Below are 18,517 nucleotides of genomic sequence, written 5' to 3' on the forward strand. Positions count from 1 at the left end.
GCTTAACCTTTTGGTTGAGTTGGTCCTTTAACAATAAGTATATAACCTTTATAACTTTTTATTGGGAGATTAATGAAAGCAAAATTCTTGATTGAGATAGAGTGATTTCGTAATATGAGTCATTCGTTTCAATTAAATTACTAGTACTACTTTGAATCAAGTACAAAACTGTATACTATCATAGCTTAGTTTCATGGAATAAATGAATATTGCTTTTTTAATGACCACATATTGTTCACTTAATTGAAAATTTATCCACCTTATGCAATGGGACAATGGCTACCTAGAAAAACTAAAAAGATCTTATTCAAAGTAATCATATTTATTTGAGTAGATAATCGCAAAAAAAGATCTAGTCACTTTGTTACATAGACTAATTTTAAAATTGGATATGTACAAACTTAGCTTATGTATACAAGCAATTAATAATGACGTAAATTAGATTAAATTACTTGAAAAAGTATATACAATAATCAACTCATATAATTTGAAGATTTTTATATTTTCAATTTAATGACACAGTATGATAGCTAAATGGCGGCAAGAAGTTGGACTTAAATTTAAAGTATGCATTAATAAGTTAATAATATCCTTTGAAAGTTAGATATGGTTTTTGTCACCATTAGGTTAAGGTCTTACATCAAAATATTCAGTTATCAACACTTTAACATCATAAAGTTTACTTGATCATCCTTAATAATTTATTTATTTTGCAAAGTATGTCATGTAATTAGCTATTTGTAAATGTAATATTGCTAGACTCCAAATTTGTGTGACTATAGCGTTCAATCAAATTCACCAACCAGCTAAATTCTTTGACTAGGCTTATCAATTTGCCAATTAACATGGTGAACAATTTGTTAAAAAAGGAAATTGGTACATACAAGTATACAACGTTAAGGGTTGCATATAACTACATAATAAGAAGATAAAAGTGAAAAAATTAAGTTATATCAAACAATCCTTACAAAAATAATCAAACTTTCAAACCACACTTGATTTTGTAATGCAATATCAAATCATATCACTTTTTGGGAAAAGAAAATTTGTAGTATAGTTTCTAAACACATTCAAAATCATGGAGAAAAAATAGATAAACAATGTCTTATAAAGGATAGATATACCGTGTCAAGATGACAAAATAATTTAAATTCAATTTATCCCATTATCCCATATGTACTACTTGTTCAATTAAAATTTAAGGTCTATATTTTTTTGTAGATTAATGATGTATTGTTGCACATTTGCGACTTAACAAGTCTTAAATCATTAATTAATTATTCTAAAGGTCAATGAAGCACATGATATCTAGCTTTTAGATGTCTGATTTTAGCAATCCCTGGTTGTTATGTCAACTATACAATTGGGTTGTAAGTTGTAACGTACATGTTTTGTCCTATTTGTATATTATTATATATTGTTGTAGTCCAATAATAATGTACTCATAATTTATACGAAGTACTGTAGTAAGAAAATAACGTCTGGTATTAAAAAAATGTGTTAGCTCTGACCTCTAGTCTTATGAATAGCAGCCTGTAAGAAAGAGTTTGTCAAAATTCTGGAGTAAATTAAACTTGATTTATTTGATTTTAATTAATAAAGCTATTTATTAATGTTTATTTGAGGGAAGTGTAGGTTATATATAAGTTTATTTGGATAGGGTATCAAATTGCTTATGTTCAAGCACGAATCAATGTGTCAACACTAACTTTTCTCCCTTATTCGCAGTAGTTGTTGTTTACCATCGTTTTATGATTATGTAAAATAAAAAATTAATGATTAGAACTCCTTATGTTTAAATGGAGGTATATTTGAAGTTGCTAATTAAAATATGATTCAAATGTAGATATACCACTCCACTAGTAGATGTGCAAAGTTTGCATCTAACAACCAAGAGGTTGAGGGATCAAACCCCACCAGAGACACTTTGGGATAAGGATTCCCTTACCTTCCCCCCTCCCCCTCCCCAACTCTCAAAGTGCCTAGTTCGCTAACCCGGATCGGGAGGACTTGTGAAAGGTTTTGGCCCGATAGGGCCCTTTTCCTTACCAACCAAAAAAATATAATAGATGTGGTAGAATATGAGAATAATAAGATCGATACAAGTGAATGATGTATTTTCCAAAAAAATTTATATAATTAATTAAAGTATTGAAGGGGATCTTTGTGGAACGGACAATACATAAAATAAGGAGTATATATATGGTATGCAAAGGGAGGACTTAGTATGAAGTAAAAGGATCGAGTGGCAAAAAGATTGAGTAGAGTATGGCTAGAAAACATTGGGTCAGCTGACTCGTCAAAAGAGGGAGGAAGAATAAGATTTGATTCAATTTTATGCATTCGAACCTAGTCTAAGGCATGCATCGCATGAATATTATTGAGCAACTAACCCTAAATTACAAATTATTCACTTATTAGACCTTTCCGTCCACCATGCGTCCAATGAAAGGTCGCCATGTCACCCTCCAAATATAAAAGTATGCTGACATGACTTCACTTTATTGGACAGTAATTGGGACCCACAAGGTCTCTCCACAAATTCAAATTCAAACATTGATAATTTATGAACAACTAAAAACTTTCGGAGGCTTAAACTTTTGACCATGTTAATTAGTTGGTCCAATTCTTTGTTTTTTTTCTACATAATTTTACATATCTAACCTTTTAATTTTTTTATTAAAATAACTATACGGAGTAGTAATAATGATAAATAAATAATACTGGTAGTAATAATGATAAATAAAATTTAGAAAATTTATTTGACCTTTTCATTGATAATTCAAACATCGGTGAGTTGTGCATGCAGAAATTGGGTGCCCCACTATTTCTCCTCACTCTCTCCTTAGAAGCAATTGTTGACGTTGACATTATTCTATTTTTTTATACAATAAATTAATACGTAGTATAATTTAATTTTTATTAATAAGTAGTTTCTCCGTTTTTTTAAATGTCCGACTTAATACATATGTCGATGTAGACTTTTAACCAATTACATTTTTAGATATCTATAAATATAAAATATAACAATTGAATATTAATAATCTATTCACTGAGGCCTTTTCAACAAGTATCCACAAGATTCTTTTTCTTTAAAGTATAAATTATAAACATTGGTCTAATAGATCAAGTGAATAGTGCAAAAAGTCTCAATTAACGAGGCATTTAAAAAAAAATGAAGGGAATACTCTATCATATTAAAAATATATAGTTTACACAAGCATCAATAGCTTTTCATGGTGCCAAGCAATTAGCTATGTATATAAAGTTGGCAACCCAAAATTATCCAATTTATCTATCTTACCTCAACATGCAAATTAAATATATACAAGTATATATTTCAATGTTGAGATATAAAATACTATCTATATTATCATTAAAATTTTTTTCAAATAATAAGTCAATATTATGCTTCATTTTGCTTGTGAGAGTGAAATGTACTAGATGGTTATAGTTTACATTTCTTTGTTTCCATGTCAAACGAAAAAGATAAGGTCTAACACCGGCAAGTAATTTGATTTATTTGGTTTTGTATAAAAGTCAAAAATAAATGAAAACTCCCCTTAAGAATAGTGTTTAAAAATAATTATTTGACTATGTTCCGTACATTTGAGTCTATATATATGCAAATTAATTTCCAATTGGAACATATTATGAAGCGAGATAACGTACTTCAACCTCTCGAAAGATTAAGGTAAGAATTTTAGAATTTGATATCCTGCTTTTAACTTATTCTTTTTGGTACCGGTATGATGATCTAGTCTAGTCTAATTAAATCGGATTATGCATATCCTTAAAATTTTGAAGATTTTGATGTAACGCAAGTTTTTTTTGCTTTGGTTTTTATTTATTTATTTTAATTAAATAAAAAACGCAAGTTTTATTGTTTGGGAGATTTTCTTTTTGGAGGATCTGACTAGTATAGATAAAAATTTACATAGTTTTTTTGTTACATCTTAAGACCAGTTTATGTTAATAAGTAATCAATGATGTCAAGATAAGTAGCAGCTGTTATATTTATATTGGCAGTATATGGTCAACGAACTACTCTATCTTGATGAACATTATTTTATCTACGCATGAAATAAAAATCTAGATTTTGTAAGTGAATGGTGACTATATATGGTTATTTAAGTTGCATGTATTTTGTATACTTCAATTGATTTATAATGATATTTACAGCTTAAAATGATGTATATACTAAGGTTAAATTATTCTTAGGTGAAAAGAGATGGGTTAACAGATCCTACATGAATTTAAATCATGCTTTATATCATATGGATTAGGTAAACATATAGTGATATAAGTTTTCACTTCGATTTTTTCCTCCTAATTTGGATGATGAAGCTAGTAGAATATACTTAGTACGTAATAACACCTAGAACCTCTCTTATTGATTGTTGAAATGTACTCCCTAGAGAAACAATAATATGAGATTTTTAGAACTACTAGCTAGATCCACGATCCACACATCTCGAATTCTTCACTAAGATCATTTCACTACACAATTACTTTATGTACCATTAATTCAGTATATTATACAATACATCAGAGAAAACTATATATCCATATTTTTATTTACCAGGCCGAATACGGTTAAAATATATGGATCAACTAGTGTTTATTAAAAAAAAAAAAAAAAAAAAAAAGAGAGAGAGATAGAGAAAGAAACTCTCCCTTAGCGAGTCTTACTCAGCCTCTCAGCACACCTAGATCATACCTATATATGTGAGATTTAATAATTCATCACACGCATCTTGGATCAGGAAATACATGTTTTTAATTCAAGTTTACAAGATTAGACTTCAACTAGTTGCAAATAATATATTACTCCAATTATTATATACTAGTTGTAAATAGTATTATTTACGTATCATTAATTTATTCCATACAAAATATCATTGATCAACGAGTCTGTCAAAAAATCCGACTATTTCCTCTGACCTATATTAAAATATGACATGAATCTGAGGCCCCCACAAAGTCAACATAAAATGGTCATGGATTCCTTTTCAGAACAGCTATACTATATTAATACTCGTATAATTTTTCTTCTGATCATGTTCTAATCCAATTTCTTCATCTGTCATTAATGTTAATTAATAAGACTGATTGAATCTATTATTTAATATTTGTACTAATAATAATTATCTCGTTGGTTAACCACTCTTATTCCCCGATCTAGCTAGCTTCCTTGAGTTGAATTATATAAATAATTTTATCCTATAGTCCACATGTGCTAGCTTAGCTAAGGTAATTATCATTCATTTGTTGGGAACTATTCTAATCCATCTTATTTTAATTTAAACATCTTCTTAAATTGTTATGGGTAGTCGACAAAAGGTTGATTTACTATATGATATGTTAATATATATTTATCATTTTGGTTGATATAAGATTATATTAATATACTAATTGGCCTCTTATTACTATATATATTTATACATTAGGTTGTCCTAATTCACAATTGTGTGTATTGTAGTTTATTTTCTCATACGTACTAGTAAGAGATCGAAAATGGAGTCCGAGCTTAGTGGTTCTTCCATCATCTGTAATGATCAAGTAAGTTTTCGTAAGTAACTTGTAATTTTTCGTTAGATTATCCGTTATCTCTCTTAAACACCGTATCTGGATGATCTAATAAATGGAGAGAATCCTTAATTATATATGTATATGTGAAATTATGTCATGCTTTGATGTTACTATGTGTTTTATATGAATTTTACGTATGATTTTTATTTATGAATGCACCTTATTATATATGTAGGAGGAGCTTTTGAAATCAGCCAAAGCAAAGATGGGAGAAGTAAAGGAGGAAAATGAAAGGTTAAAGAGGCTATTAACGAAAATTGTGAAGGAATATCAGTCTCTAGAGAAACAAATTTCGTCGATGGATCAATCTAAACAATCAATAGAAACAAAGTCATCAAGCAACAACAACAACGGTGAAGATGATGATCAAAACCAAGAGCCTGAGATGGTTTCTTTAACTCTCGGTAGTTGGAGCTCTAATAAGAAACATAGTCATGATAACAACAATAAGAAACAAGAAAGTGATTATTCTTTGAATAAAAGAAGAAAGGTAGAAGCCGGAGGGTTAGAGCTAGGTCTAGATTATCGTAAGATTCAGCATAACTCTACGGCTAGTGCTACTGATTCGATCAAGTATTCGAGCTTGGAGAACTCGAACAAAGAGTCTAAGGAAGATGAAAACGTCGATACATGGGCGTCTAGTCATCAAGATCTTAAGGCAAAAGAGAACATCAGTTCTAAAGAAGTGGATGATCAAGAGAGCTTGCATCAACCACAAGTGAAGAAAACTAGGGTTTGCATTAGATCAAGATGTGACTCTCCCACGGTTAGTACAACAATTTAAATTCTCGAGCCTTAAATTTCGACAGCCATCTAAAAATTTACACTATGTCAAAATGATTTTTTTTTTCCATGACATACTTCCTTTATACCTTATCTTTCGCAATATGATACATTGAAAACATTATGTTACGCATACAATTGATAAAGAACGGAGGAATTGAATTGAATTGGTGAATTGAAGTAAAGTTTATTATGAACTCCTAAGACGCTAAGACTTTGACTAAATTTGAAAATCACCCCCCTAAACATGTTTGTTTTATGACGAATTTAGATTCATGATGGATGCCACTGGAGGAAGTATGGACAGAAAATCGCGAAAGGAAATCCTTGTCCTCGAGCATACTATCGATGCACAGTTTCTCCGAATTGCCCAGTTAGAAAACAGGTAATTAGTCTTATTCACCTTAGCTTGATCAACAAAGTCCATGATCCACTTTATCAGGCGTCAATGAAGCCTTTGACCTTCCCCCCATACCTCCAAGAAATCAAGTTTTATTTAATTACAACTTGTTAGTTATATAATTGAATTTTATTATTACAAACTGAATAACAACTTGGATGTGGTCTTAAGGTCTCTTAAATAATGCATGCTAATTTATACTTTATAATACTTAATTCTAACTCAACATGATTTTTTTTATACGTTTGATTGATCCAATATGAATGAATACTATTTAATAATCACTGATAAAATTTTATTGTTTAGACTTCCATTTATCTATTGGTCAAACTTTTTGAAGGAGTAAACATTTTATAAACATCATATGACTATCGAGGAGATTGGCTTTGAAATAGTTGTGAGCTAGTCTAAAATGAAGAGCTTTTCATATGCTACCTCGCCCTTTACTTAATTTGTCTAGAATTAATTGTCACCCTATCTCAATCCTTCAGAAAACATTTATGGAGTATGTGATACTTTATAATAGTTGGTCATTTGTCACTTAATTTTTATAGTAGTATATTGAAAATTTTAATCACTATATAACATTTACATACATAAATTGTGCTAGCACCATTACTAGTTTTTACTACATTAGAAAATGCAATTCTCTTTTAGATGAAATCATTTCTAACAAAATACGGAATACTTGTATTAGTTGACTAGTTGTATATGCGATGAGATGACTATTAAATCTAGATTTACAATAAATTAATTATTGAACAACCTTTTGTAAAAATAAAAAAAATAATTAAAAAAAAAAGTAGTGAGGCCAATATCATCACTATACAATTTTGATTAAGAAATATCCTAATACATTACAATGGCTATGAAATCAAGCAGCATGTATGATCCATATTGTTTTGATTTTGAAAAATTGCTTATATAATGTTATTGCACGCTTTCCTTTGAGTTTACTTTACTACCTCCATTTCATATTTTTTTGCAACTTTGGAGTATTATTTGTGAGATATAAAATATTCCAAAGTTGTAAAAAATATGAAACAGAGGTAGTAGATCCCTTGGAAGACGAACCTCATTTATAGTTTAGGCTAACGATAATTAATAACCTAAGAGTTATGTGTACATTATATCAGTTTAGTTCATTTGGAGAAATTTAAAGGAACAAAAATGATATATTAAGCAAAGAAAAACACTCATAAAAAATAATCCTATAACTTTTGCTTTTTAAATGTTATGCTAATTGATTTTTCAATTTCTTATGTAGGTACAAAGATGTCCACATGACATGTCAATCTTGATCACAACCTATGAAGGAACTCACAACCACCCACTCCCTCTCTCCGCCACCGCCATGGCTTCAGCCACCTCGGCTGCAGCCTCCATGATAAAGTCCAGCTCCTTAACCTCTCAAACTCCAACCCTCACAAACCCTAGCCTAACCACTTCATCTCTAGGACTACATTCCACAAATTTCATGACCACTTTCAACAATAATCCTTCCTTAATCTCAGCCTCATGTCACAACTCACACCCTACAGTTACCTTAGACCTCACTGTCCCGAACTCCGGCTTCTCCTCCTTTGATTGGTTATCCTCATCCTCATCATATTCTTCTTCTACCTCAGCTAGAAACTCTAGCTTCCTTAACTTTTCGTCGTCACCAGCTTCATCATCACTCCCTTCATTAGACTTTACTACTTCCTTACCAACCAGTACTACTTGGGCTAATGGCTATTTGTTACCCTACACTAATAATAGTAACAACACTAATAATAATACAAGAAATGATAATATTTTCCAAAACCCTAGTAATAATAATAATAATAATAATGCTCAACAGTCTTTAAATGAGACAATAGCTGCCGTAGCTACTAAGGCAATTGCATCAAACCCTAATTTCCAGTCAGTTTTGGCAGCAGCAATCTCATCCTATGTTGGAAATAAGGCTAACAATGACCAGAAAATGGCATCGTTCCCTTCAAGTGGTGCCTTTCAATCCACGGAAAGTGGCCGGAGCTTGACATTGTTCCCTAATTCATTGCCCTTATCGACGTCGAAGAGCAATGCTTCTGTAGGTGCAGATGCAAGAGATCATATTGGGTGAAGGTTGGGATTGAGTTCCATAGTTAATTATATGCTTAATTGGTGTGCATTTTAGCATTTAGTTGTTTCCCCTTTACTTTTTTTTATTTTTTGTGTAGACCTTTTTTTTTTTTTTTTTTTTTGTGATACAAAACTTCCAAGTACATAAACATACTTCCTTTTGTACAATTATGTTTCACTTTATTTAGATGATATCTTCACTATTTTGGCATATTTACTATGCATAAAAATTGTCAGTATCTCAAAAAAATCTTATGCTGAATTTTAGAAAGTTTGACTACATAATACTCCGTATGTTTTAAAAGTTTTAACACATAAATATGTGAAAGAACGTAGTATATATGACGATGTGGTTATCACCCCAAGAAGTTCTGACCTAATTTAGGGGTGTTTCTCACTAAAACCTCACCATTTCATGTCATGGGTCAATTTAGGTAAGGTAACTTCAGGTCTTGGGTCGGAAAATGCTCAATACAACAAGTTAAAAAAAAGTATTTAATTTATTATTGGCTAATTAAAGTATTTTATTTTTCAAGCTTTCTCTTTCAATTTTGTTTTTCGGGCATTATCACTAATATTAATTTTAGCCATCACATTCTAATACATATGTATATTCTAAATTGTCATCAAAACGCATCTAATTCCTAACTAATCAAAATGATAATAAAATGGGTCTAGCTTAGGTCAGATTTGTAGGTGATCGGGCAAAAAATTGACATGTCTAAGACTCTACAGGCTCTTTTGAGCTGTATTTCTACTATGCTGAAATTTGCCCTACTTTACTCCATTATGTCTGAAGCTTAAAAAAAAAGCCCCTAAATATACATAATCATGAATTGAATCCTCATATAGAAACAAGATTAATACCTTGATAAGGACAAAACTGTTGATAAGTATATCTTATTTAGTTGGTGTATATACCCTTCAACTTACATCAGGAACTTTTCAAACGATGACATTGCGGCTTTGCAAAACATTGACCAGTATTTTGTTATGAAAATTAAGTTTCCTATCACATAAATACATAATTGGTCAGGTAACGTGCAATACCAAAGCTGTTAGAGAAGAATAATATTCCCTCCATGCCATTTGGGACGTAAAGTTAATCAGTCACATATATACTCTAGTATGGACTATAGAGTAACTTTATCTGTATTTTTTTAATCCATAGACAATTTTTTCTCTATTTCTTATTACTTGCAGCGTTTTCCATTTTACATTTGTCACTGCATGTGTATTTCAAAATTAAGTAAAAATAAATTGAGATGAATCTAACAAAACCCTATATAACTATGTATATTTTAATAAAAATCATTAAGGAAGATCAAAATGAAATATGTAATAGGGCAAAAGTTAAATTATTATATTGCAACCAAATAAAATAAATGCCAATCAATAACATCGCGAAGGATAGATTGGACCATAGAATTTTAGACCTATCAACAGACTAAGTGAGCCAATCCATTTGTAGTCAATGCCAGGGTATCAAGGACACTTGTAAATTGTAATTATATATGTATGATAATGATGGACTTCAGTTTGTCAAGTTTTGTTATCTCCGACCTTGTGCAAGACAGTGACGATTAAAATTTATGTATATGAAAAAAATAAAATAAAATAAAAAAATCCCAACAGATAATATTTTTCTGGTTTGTCATCAAAAGTAATTATAAGTATTTATGTATATTACTCTGTACTTCGTATTATTAAATAGAACTAAGTGCAACTCCAATCACAAGTTTTTATGCCACATAAGATTTTAGACTAATCCCTTTAGCCCTTGTAGTTATCGAGTCCAATTTGTATAGTTTGGGTTACTCCAAATTTGAATGGAACCAGGATATTGATTTTTTCGATTCAAAGGTCAATCTTGTTTGAATGTTAATCATGAGTATTAGTTTATTTTGAATTGGTTCAATATAGATTAGATGAATATTGGGTCACATAAGTCTTCAATAAATAACACAGAGTAGCCCTCAAAAAAAAAAAAAAAAAAAAAAAAAAAAAAAAAAAAAATAACACGGAGTAAATTTATTACTACACTTGGGTATGTGTAGGGCAACACAAGGATACGGGATACTCTTTGTCTATGTGATTTACTAATGATATACTCCATAACATTTGGAAGAAGAGAGACACAAACGTTTGAAAAAAGACCAAAGTAAGAATCCCACATGACAATCTTCGCCAAAGTAATAGTTACTAAGTTAAAACTAAGGGCATGTATATGATAGACTACAGGTTCAAATCCCCCCATCCCCCATTTGTAATTTATATCATCCTTATTCCATCCATTAGGGCTCTTTCGGAAAAAAAAAAAAAAAAAAAAAAAATTATGTACTGTAAAAGGATTTTTTAACTAGTATTTTTTTTTTCCATACGGGGAACAGATTAGCATGTCTCATGACTTCATGAGAGTCATGACTTTTACCGATGCAATATGGGCTGTGCCTGTCTCAAAGTCCAGTTTATGATGGATTACCGAAGGCCCATTGGGCCTCTCTAGTGAAAACCCAAAATATCTAGGTAATTGACACTTGTACAAAGAGACACGTGGAAAACAGGCAATCCTGTGGGTGGTAACAAACTATTAGTCAGAATTCAGAACAAACTGCTAATTTTGGAGGACAGTGAATAAAAAAAAAATTATCTTTCAGTTTCTTCCATTTTATTTTATTTTAATCTATAAATTTTTATCATCTTCTTTCTTAATATTGCTGGCAATTATTTCTGCAACAGGTATCATCAATCTCTAAAACTATTTCTTATTAAATTATTAGTGTTATATATCATTAGATGTGTCTGTTTGATCTTATAATTTGAAATTAGATAGTATTTTGAGAGATTGCCTATAATATTGCCGTATTTGTCCTCATTTTCGTATCCGTTTCCGTGCAGCCTGCCTAAACTTTGCTACTTGTATGATATATGATGCATGTTCAGTTCAATGAATCATGAGTTATATGTAGGAACAAAATAAAATCCTTTATCATAATCATGATACGGTAATAATAATAATTGTGCCAAAAAGAAAGTTATCAGTCGGATGTTATGAAATAAACATAATCAAATTTATATTTTATAGTACTATGGTTTTATTTATGATGTTTTCTGAATGATTTTGTTCCAATTTTACAAACTGCAGAAACTATAAATCTGATACTATTGTATAAGCCAAGTGAATGAGTTATTATCACCAACTGTAAAAATTGAGATGAGATATTGGTTGTTGTTTTAGACATGGATAAATCAGATGAGAAAACGATGGAAACTGCAACAACAGTGAGTTATGATGCTTACTTTGAGACGATTCAGAGTAGGAAAAAACTGTCCGCTTCCTTACAAGAGACTTTCACTGCTGCATTTGCCAGCATTCCTGTTTCATCCTTCCCACAAGTTCCTGGTGGCAAAGGTAACAGGTTATTCATAACACAGCTAAATTTTACATTACTGAGACTCGGGTACTTGTGTCGGACGTGGGTATGTGTCCAAGTGGCTGACTTGACTATTTTGTGAAAATTTCCTGAGATTTTTACCCAAAATGAAGTGTCAAAGCGGTCATACCCAAGATCCAATACGGGTACTTGTGATGAAATGAAAAGTCCGAGTAACATAAATTGCATTGCTTTTATTTTGCAGTGATAGAAATCTCAGCGGAAACATCCATATCTGATGCTGTAAAGATACTTTCTGAATGCAACATACTCTCAGCTCCAGTAACGAATCCGGATAAAGCTGACAGCAGTGATTGGAAGGAGAGGTATCTTGGGATCATAGACTATTCAGCGATCATATTGTGGGTACTAGAAGGTGCTGAGCTTGCTGCTGTAGCTTTATCTGCTAGTTCAGCTACAGCTGCTGGAGTAGGGGCAGGTGCAGCAGGGGCTCTAGGAGCAGTGGCACTAGGTGCTACAGGCCCAGCCGCGATTGCTGGGTTAACAGTTGCAGCAGTTGGGGCAGCCATGGCAGGTGGCTTTGCAGTGGACAAAGGGATGGGAAAGGATGCTCCGACAGCTGCTGATCAGTTAGGTGATGATTTCTACAAAGTGATTCTACAAGAAGAACCATTCAAGTCAACCAAGGTATGTTTATTAAGGTTCATTCTGGATGACTTTTTATAGCTGCCAAAATCTGGTATTGATACATTTATGACAGAGTTATCATATATTTATTTGTGTTAACATACTTTTAACTAAGCTTTACACATTCTTAAAGAGTTATTGGCACCCAAAAAATGTCTATATCTGGGAAATTCTGTTGACATCTGCTTGCATTTCCATTTATCCTTCATATAAAGCCTTGTGTCCTGTACATATCTTTGGCTTTGCAGGTCAGGGAAATTGTTAAGTCATTCAGATCCACACCATTCCTTCCAGTTTCAACTGAAAGCAATATGTTAACAGTTTTATTGCTTTTATCGAAGTATAGAATGAGAAATGTACCAGTAATTGAACCAGGGAAGGCTTTTATGAAGAACTTCATCACTCAATCTGCTGTTGTGAGAGGCCTTGAGGGATGTGGTGGACGAGATTGGTTTGATTGCATTGCTGCCCATCCCATTTCTGAATTGGGCCTTCCTTTTATGTCACGCGATCAGGTGTTTTCTTTTGCTGTCTTGAAGTCACCCTCTCTCACTTATTATGGCTGTTAAATACTAGATACATAGTGGAATAGCGGTTTAGTACTGTAATATGTTTTAAAGAATACCTCCTGTTGGCAGGTTGTAAGCATAAACAGCAGTGATCTGATTTTGGAGGCGTTTAAGCGGATGAAGGACCACCACATTGGTGGCCTTCCAGTTGTGGAGGGACCAAAGAAGAAGATCATTGGTAATTTGAGCATGAGAGATATCAGATACTTGTTACTCCAGCCCAATCTTTTCTCCACCTTTAGGTATTTTGTTTAGCGAAAAGTTCAATTGGATCCACAGCATATTTCATGTCCTTGGCTGTTATTATCCATAAGTCCATAAGTACCCCGTATTAGAAAACATGAAAAATCATCATAAAGTAGTAAGAGTCAAACAAATGGATATATACTGTACGGGAAATGGAATCAGCCAAGGAGTGGAAAAGGAAAAGAAAAAAAGTTTTGCAGCGCAGGAAAAAAGATAAGATACTTCGTATGTTATAAAATTTTAACCTTAAAAGTCTGGGATAAATTAGAAGCAAAATGAATTATCACTAGATTAAGAAGCTGACCAAATCTTTAATTAGTTAGTAATTTCACAATTATAATAACCTTAAAATTAGCTAGTCAAACACCAAGGTTTTGTATAAAGAAAAATATGAGTGAATTATTTATTCTTGATCAGCTCATTTCCTGTATATTTCTTTTCTATGATCTCAGCTGCAAATTGGATATGTGGTTAGTTCTCACAATCTCTTGTCATTTCAGGCATCTTACAGTAAATGACTTCATGAAGACAGTTTCCTTGATGAGCCAAGAGGAAGGGAAAGTTACCCAACCGATAGCATGCAAGACGAACACCACCCTTGGCGATGTTATCCACAGCTTGGCTTCCAAGTCAGTTCACAGGATTTATGTGACAGCTGAGGAAGATGAAGTTGTTGGTGTTATTACACTTAGAGATGTTATTTCTTGCTTCATCTATGAACCTCCAAACTACTATGATGAATACTTGGGTTATTCTGCAGAGGAGTTGCTCGAGAAGTGAAATCTCTTTTTTGTTTTTGATTAAATTAAATGCCTATATTTTTGCCTTGTAGAATTTTGAGTTGCAAGCCTTGCAATTGCTCAAGTTACACATTGTCTTATCAATATACTATTAGTTGATACAAGAAGTTTTTACATACCTAGTTATTCAACGTCGCTTGGCGCATCCAGTAAGTTTCTTTTGTAGTACTTTGAGGAGTATATTTCAATCCAACATACCGGCACAGAAGAAATTTCATTTTGAAGTACATCAGAATGTTCTGTCACTTGTTGCCTTACTCGAAAATATAAAAATAGGCATAACAGAGCAAAGCATGTTAAACATCCAAATGCTTCGTAAGCAAAATCAATGTTATCGAACACATAGGAGCATTGTACTGCAATTCTCCTAAGAATATTTACCTTCAACCGTTCAAAATCTTGTGGCATTTCAAAGAATAGCAGAAAAACCATTTACAGTGGACCTTAAATCTTGTGCACATTAAGCAGTGAAATTTCCATTTTCAGTGGCATTTGCTTCCCCTAGTTCAGTTGACTGTCGAAAGTTTTCAAGAACTCTTCACGAACTGCAACGTCTTTCTGTTAATTGGATTCTTCATCTTCCTGCTATAGCAGAATAGGCTGATAGCCTTTTGGTAATTGTGGCGTCTCTGGTTGCCTGTCAGGGTAAATATGAGGATCATTTCAGGTTATTTGTACACTATAGCCAGGATATTTCTCCAGTCCCTTCACATCAATCATCTTCCTGATTCTCTCAACATCCTCCCACCTACCCATTGCTGCATATACATTAGACAAAACCACGAATGTAGCTCGATTTCCAGGCTCCAACTCAGAAAGTTCTTTTGCCATATCTTCACCAAGTTTTGGATCCAAATGGTGCCCTGCAGCACCAAGCAATGAAGAATACACAGAACTAGAAATCTCAGGGATTTCTTGTATTAATTCATGAGCTTTCTGAAGGTGTCCAGATCGACCCAACAGGTCAATGATACAAGCAAAATGCTGCTGAGTTGGTATCAGGCCATACTCTGTAGTCATCATCTCAAATACCTGTAACCCTTTGTCAAGTTGACCTGCATGACTGCAGACAGTCAGCAGGTTAGCAAAAGTGCTGCTATTAGGCCCGACATTCTCTTTCTGCATTAGATTGAAAATTTCAAATGCAGAATCTTCTTCGCTATTTCTTCCATATCCTGAAATCATTGCATTCCAAAAAGCCGGGTCGTCAGGCTTATTTTTGTAGTGGTCAAAAATCTTGCGCGCCCAAGAAGATTGCCCACACTTCATGTGCATGTCGATGAGAGCAGTAGTGAAGAACTCATCGTTACTGATATCAGCTCTTATGGCAGCTGCGTGAATCTGATTTCCCAACTGCAGAGATGAGATCATGGAACATGCATCCAAAAGGCTAGTAAGAGACTTCAAACTTGGAGCAATTCCTTCTGATACCATCACAGTGAAGAACTGCAATGCGCTCTCATATTTTCCTTGTTTTGAAAATCCACTGATCATTGTATTCCAAGTGGCCGAATCTGGTACCAATCCTTCAGATTCCAATTCAGAGAACAATTTAAGGGCAGCATCACAATTACCAGTCAAGAACATACCGGCAATGATTGAGTTCCACGTAATCAGATTCCTATTACCCTTCATTTCTCTGAATACATGGTAACCAGAGCAAGAGCCACATTTAGTATACATGTCTACAAGTGCAGTTCCTACCATAATGTCAAACTGTAATCCAACTTTAACAGCAACCCCATGAACTTGTCTTCCAAATCGAAGATTAGTGACATTGGAACAAGCACCCAAAACTGTAACCAGAGTAACTGCATTAGGTCCCTCACTGGAAGTCTCAAACATACCCTTAAACACCTTCAAAACAACGCGATAAACACCATTCTGAACTAATCCAGACATAAAAGCATTATAGCTAACCACATTCTTGTAGTTCATCATTCCAAACGCTTTCGTGGCCGAGACAACTTCGGAACAAATCATATACATTGTCACAACCCCAGTCGCGACATAAACATCCCTTTCAACACCAATCTTTACAGCCCAACAATGAACTTGACTACCATTCTCAACAACATCACAAGCTGACAAAACACTAGCAATCATAACCGAATTAGGCCTACACCTCTTCAACCCAACCTCTCTAAAAACCACAAGAGCTTCTCCAAAATACCCATTCTGAGCAAACCCAGAAATCATAGCATTAAAAGAGGCCTCATTTCGTTGAGGCATTTCATCAAACACCTTGAGTGCATATTTCACTTGTCGAAATTTCATGTACATATGAGTAAGTCCAGTTGCAGCGTATGTATCGCAGTAAAACCCAGATTTAATGAGATGGGTATGAATGATTTGGCCTTGAAGAGGATAATTGAGCTTGGCACATGATTTAAGAAGACATGGGTAGGAGAAATGGTTGATGGGTAAAGAAGAAGAACGAAGGTGTGAATATAAATGTAAAGCTTGTTTGTAATAACCATTTGTGACAAACTTTGCTATATTATGACTCATATGCAACACTGAAAAAGCTCTGAGCCATCAAATTTGATGTTTCTGCTTACTGCTGAGTTCTTAAACTGCAGCTCCAGATTGAAGTTTTTTTTAAACTACACGGTAACTTACTTTTTTATTTTTATTTTTCTAATTTTAAATTCGATGATTATTTCATAATACACCAATTTTTATATGTGGCTGAGAAAACCATTAGGCTCGTTGATGTTATAAGTATAAGGGTTACGAGGTCATCCCAGTCAATGAGGCTGATTGATGAAATATTGTAAATTAGTCTCTTTTTGTGGGCCAACTTTGCAATATAATATACGAAGTACTTTTTAATTTAAAAAAAAACTTAGATCTAGCATCACGATTCACAGTGATGAACCACCACCATCTTCGTTTACCCCCTGTCATCTCGTCGGTCATTATTAGTCATCGCGTCCCTCTTCTTCTTCCCTTCTTCCTCCTTCCTCCCGCTTTGCGACGGTGACAAAAAGACACCCTAGTAGCAAAAGGGTGTAAATTAGGGCCACATCAATCCCTTAGGAGTAGCATCTTATTCGTGGAAGCAATTTTAACCACCTTAGGTGGTGATGTATGTGATGATTGATGGAGGAGGAAGAAGAGAGGAAGAAAGTGCAGTGAGCTATAATGGAGGAGGAAGAAAGGGAAGAATGTACAAACTTGCCCCCAAATAAAATAAGTGAAATGTCTTATTTGATAAATCAGGCTCATGAACATGTATTTCCTCAAGGGTTACTCAATTTGTATTATAGGGGTAATTTCGTTAGTGTTATGGGGGTTAATCGGTCAATATTACATTGTTACTCTATCAGTGTTATAGAGGTTATTTTGTTATTTTACAAGCGGTCACATGGTGAGACTAGCTGCACACAAAACAAGCTGTTCAAAATAATCCAACATTTGATACCCAATTACTCGTAACAAGTTACCAACCCATTGTAACCGGTGCAAATCTAATTGTCACTTCCTTATTGGTTTAAATTTCTTCGATTCTTAATTTGAAAAAGATTTTAATTTTAATTCTATTTCTACTTCTAATTTAATATTTTAATTTTAATAATTAAAGTTAATCTAAAAAAACAAAAAATCTTGAATAAGGCGAATTTTCATTTTTTATTGTAAGCCCGGTTAAAATTACTCTTGTAGTCTTATATTTTATGTTACCATTTGTTTTAAAACAATATATACTAAATGAAAACCCGTGGGATGCACGGTTATTTCATACATAAATCGCAAGAAAATATATTTTTCTTAGTTAGATAGACTATAAGTTTTTTTTAATTATTTGATTTATTTTACTATTTAATGATTTCAAACAAAAAAATAATAATACCTTTGCTTATGTGGCGCGCCAAATGCTCTCGAAAAATGCCTACTTTATGTATATAACTAGTTTTATTCTCGGGCGATGCTCGAATT

The 18,517-nt window shown here is 33.0% G+C and overlaps 3 protein-coding genes across 4 annotated transcripts; 2 read left to right on the top strand and 1 right to left on the bottom strand.

The window, feature by feature from the left end:
* The first annotated feature begins 3,618 nt into the window (after positions 1-3,618).
* LOC110712087 (probable WRKY transcription factor 72) lies at positions 3,619-8,997 on the top strand. Its single transcript, XM_021890508.1, has 5 exons — positions 3,619-3,694; positions 5,483-5,562; positions 5,768-6,358; positions 6,647-6,760; positions 8,043-8,997. Exons 2-5 carry the CDS (start codon positions 5,518-5,520, stop codon positions 8,880-8,882), a joined length of 1,590 nt encoding a protein of 529 aa, XP_021746200.1. The 5' UTR covers positions 3,619-3,694; positions 5,483-5,517; the 3' UTR covers positions 8,883-8,997.
* A 2,446-nt stretch (positions 8,998-11,443) lies between these two features.
* LOC110712103 (SNF1-related protein kinase regulatory subunit gamma-1-like) lies at positions 11,444-14,696 on the top strand. 2 transcript variants are annotated; one of them, XM_021890523.1, is made up of 6 exons: positions 11,444-11,620; positions 12,027-12,293; positions 12,521-12,963; positions 13,212-13,478; positions 13,602-13,774; positions 14,279-14,696. In XM_021890523.1, exons 2-6 carry the CDS (start codon positions 12,122-12,124, stop codon positions 14,556-14,558), a joined length of 1,335 nt encoding a protein of 444 aa, XP_021746215.1. In that variant the 5' UTR covers positions 11,444-11,620; positions 12,027-12,121; the 3' UTR covers positions 14,559-14,696. The 2 variants fall into 2 exon arrangements, with proteins under 2 accessions (XP_021746215.1, XP_021746219.1); XM_021890527.1 differs by having other exon boundaries at positions 12,120-12,293.
* LOC110712095 (pentatricopeptide repeat-containing protein At2g02750-like) lies at positions 13,747-17,768 on the bottom strand. The gene is made up of 2 exons (XM_021890515.1): positions 14,698-17,768; positions 13,747-13,829 (listed from the first exon to the last, which is right to left on the bottom strand). Exon 1 carries the CDS (start codon positions 17,087-17,089, stop codon positions 15,242-15,244), a length of 1,848 nt encoding a protein of 615 aa, XP_021746207.1. The 5' UTR covers positions 17,090-17,768; the 3' UTR covers positions 13,747-13,829; positions 14,698-15,241.
* Positions 17,769-18,517: the final 749 nt, after the last annotated feature.

This window comes from Chenopodium quinoa, unplaced genomic scaffold (assembly GCF_001683475.1).
Source record: "Chenopodium quinoa cultivar QQ74 unplaced genomic scaffold, ASM168347v1, whole genome shotgun sequence".
Taxonomy (NCBI): Eukaryota; Viridiplantae; Streptophyta; class Magnoliopsida; order Caryophyllales; family Amaranthaceae; genus Chenopodium; species Chenopodium quinoa.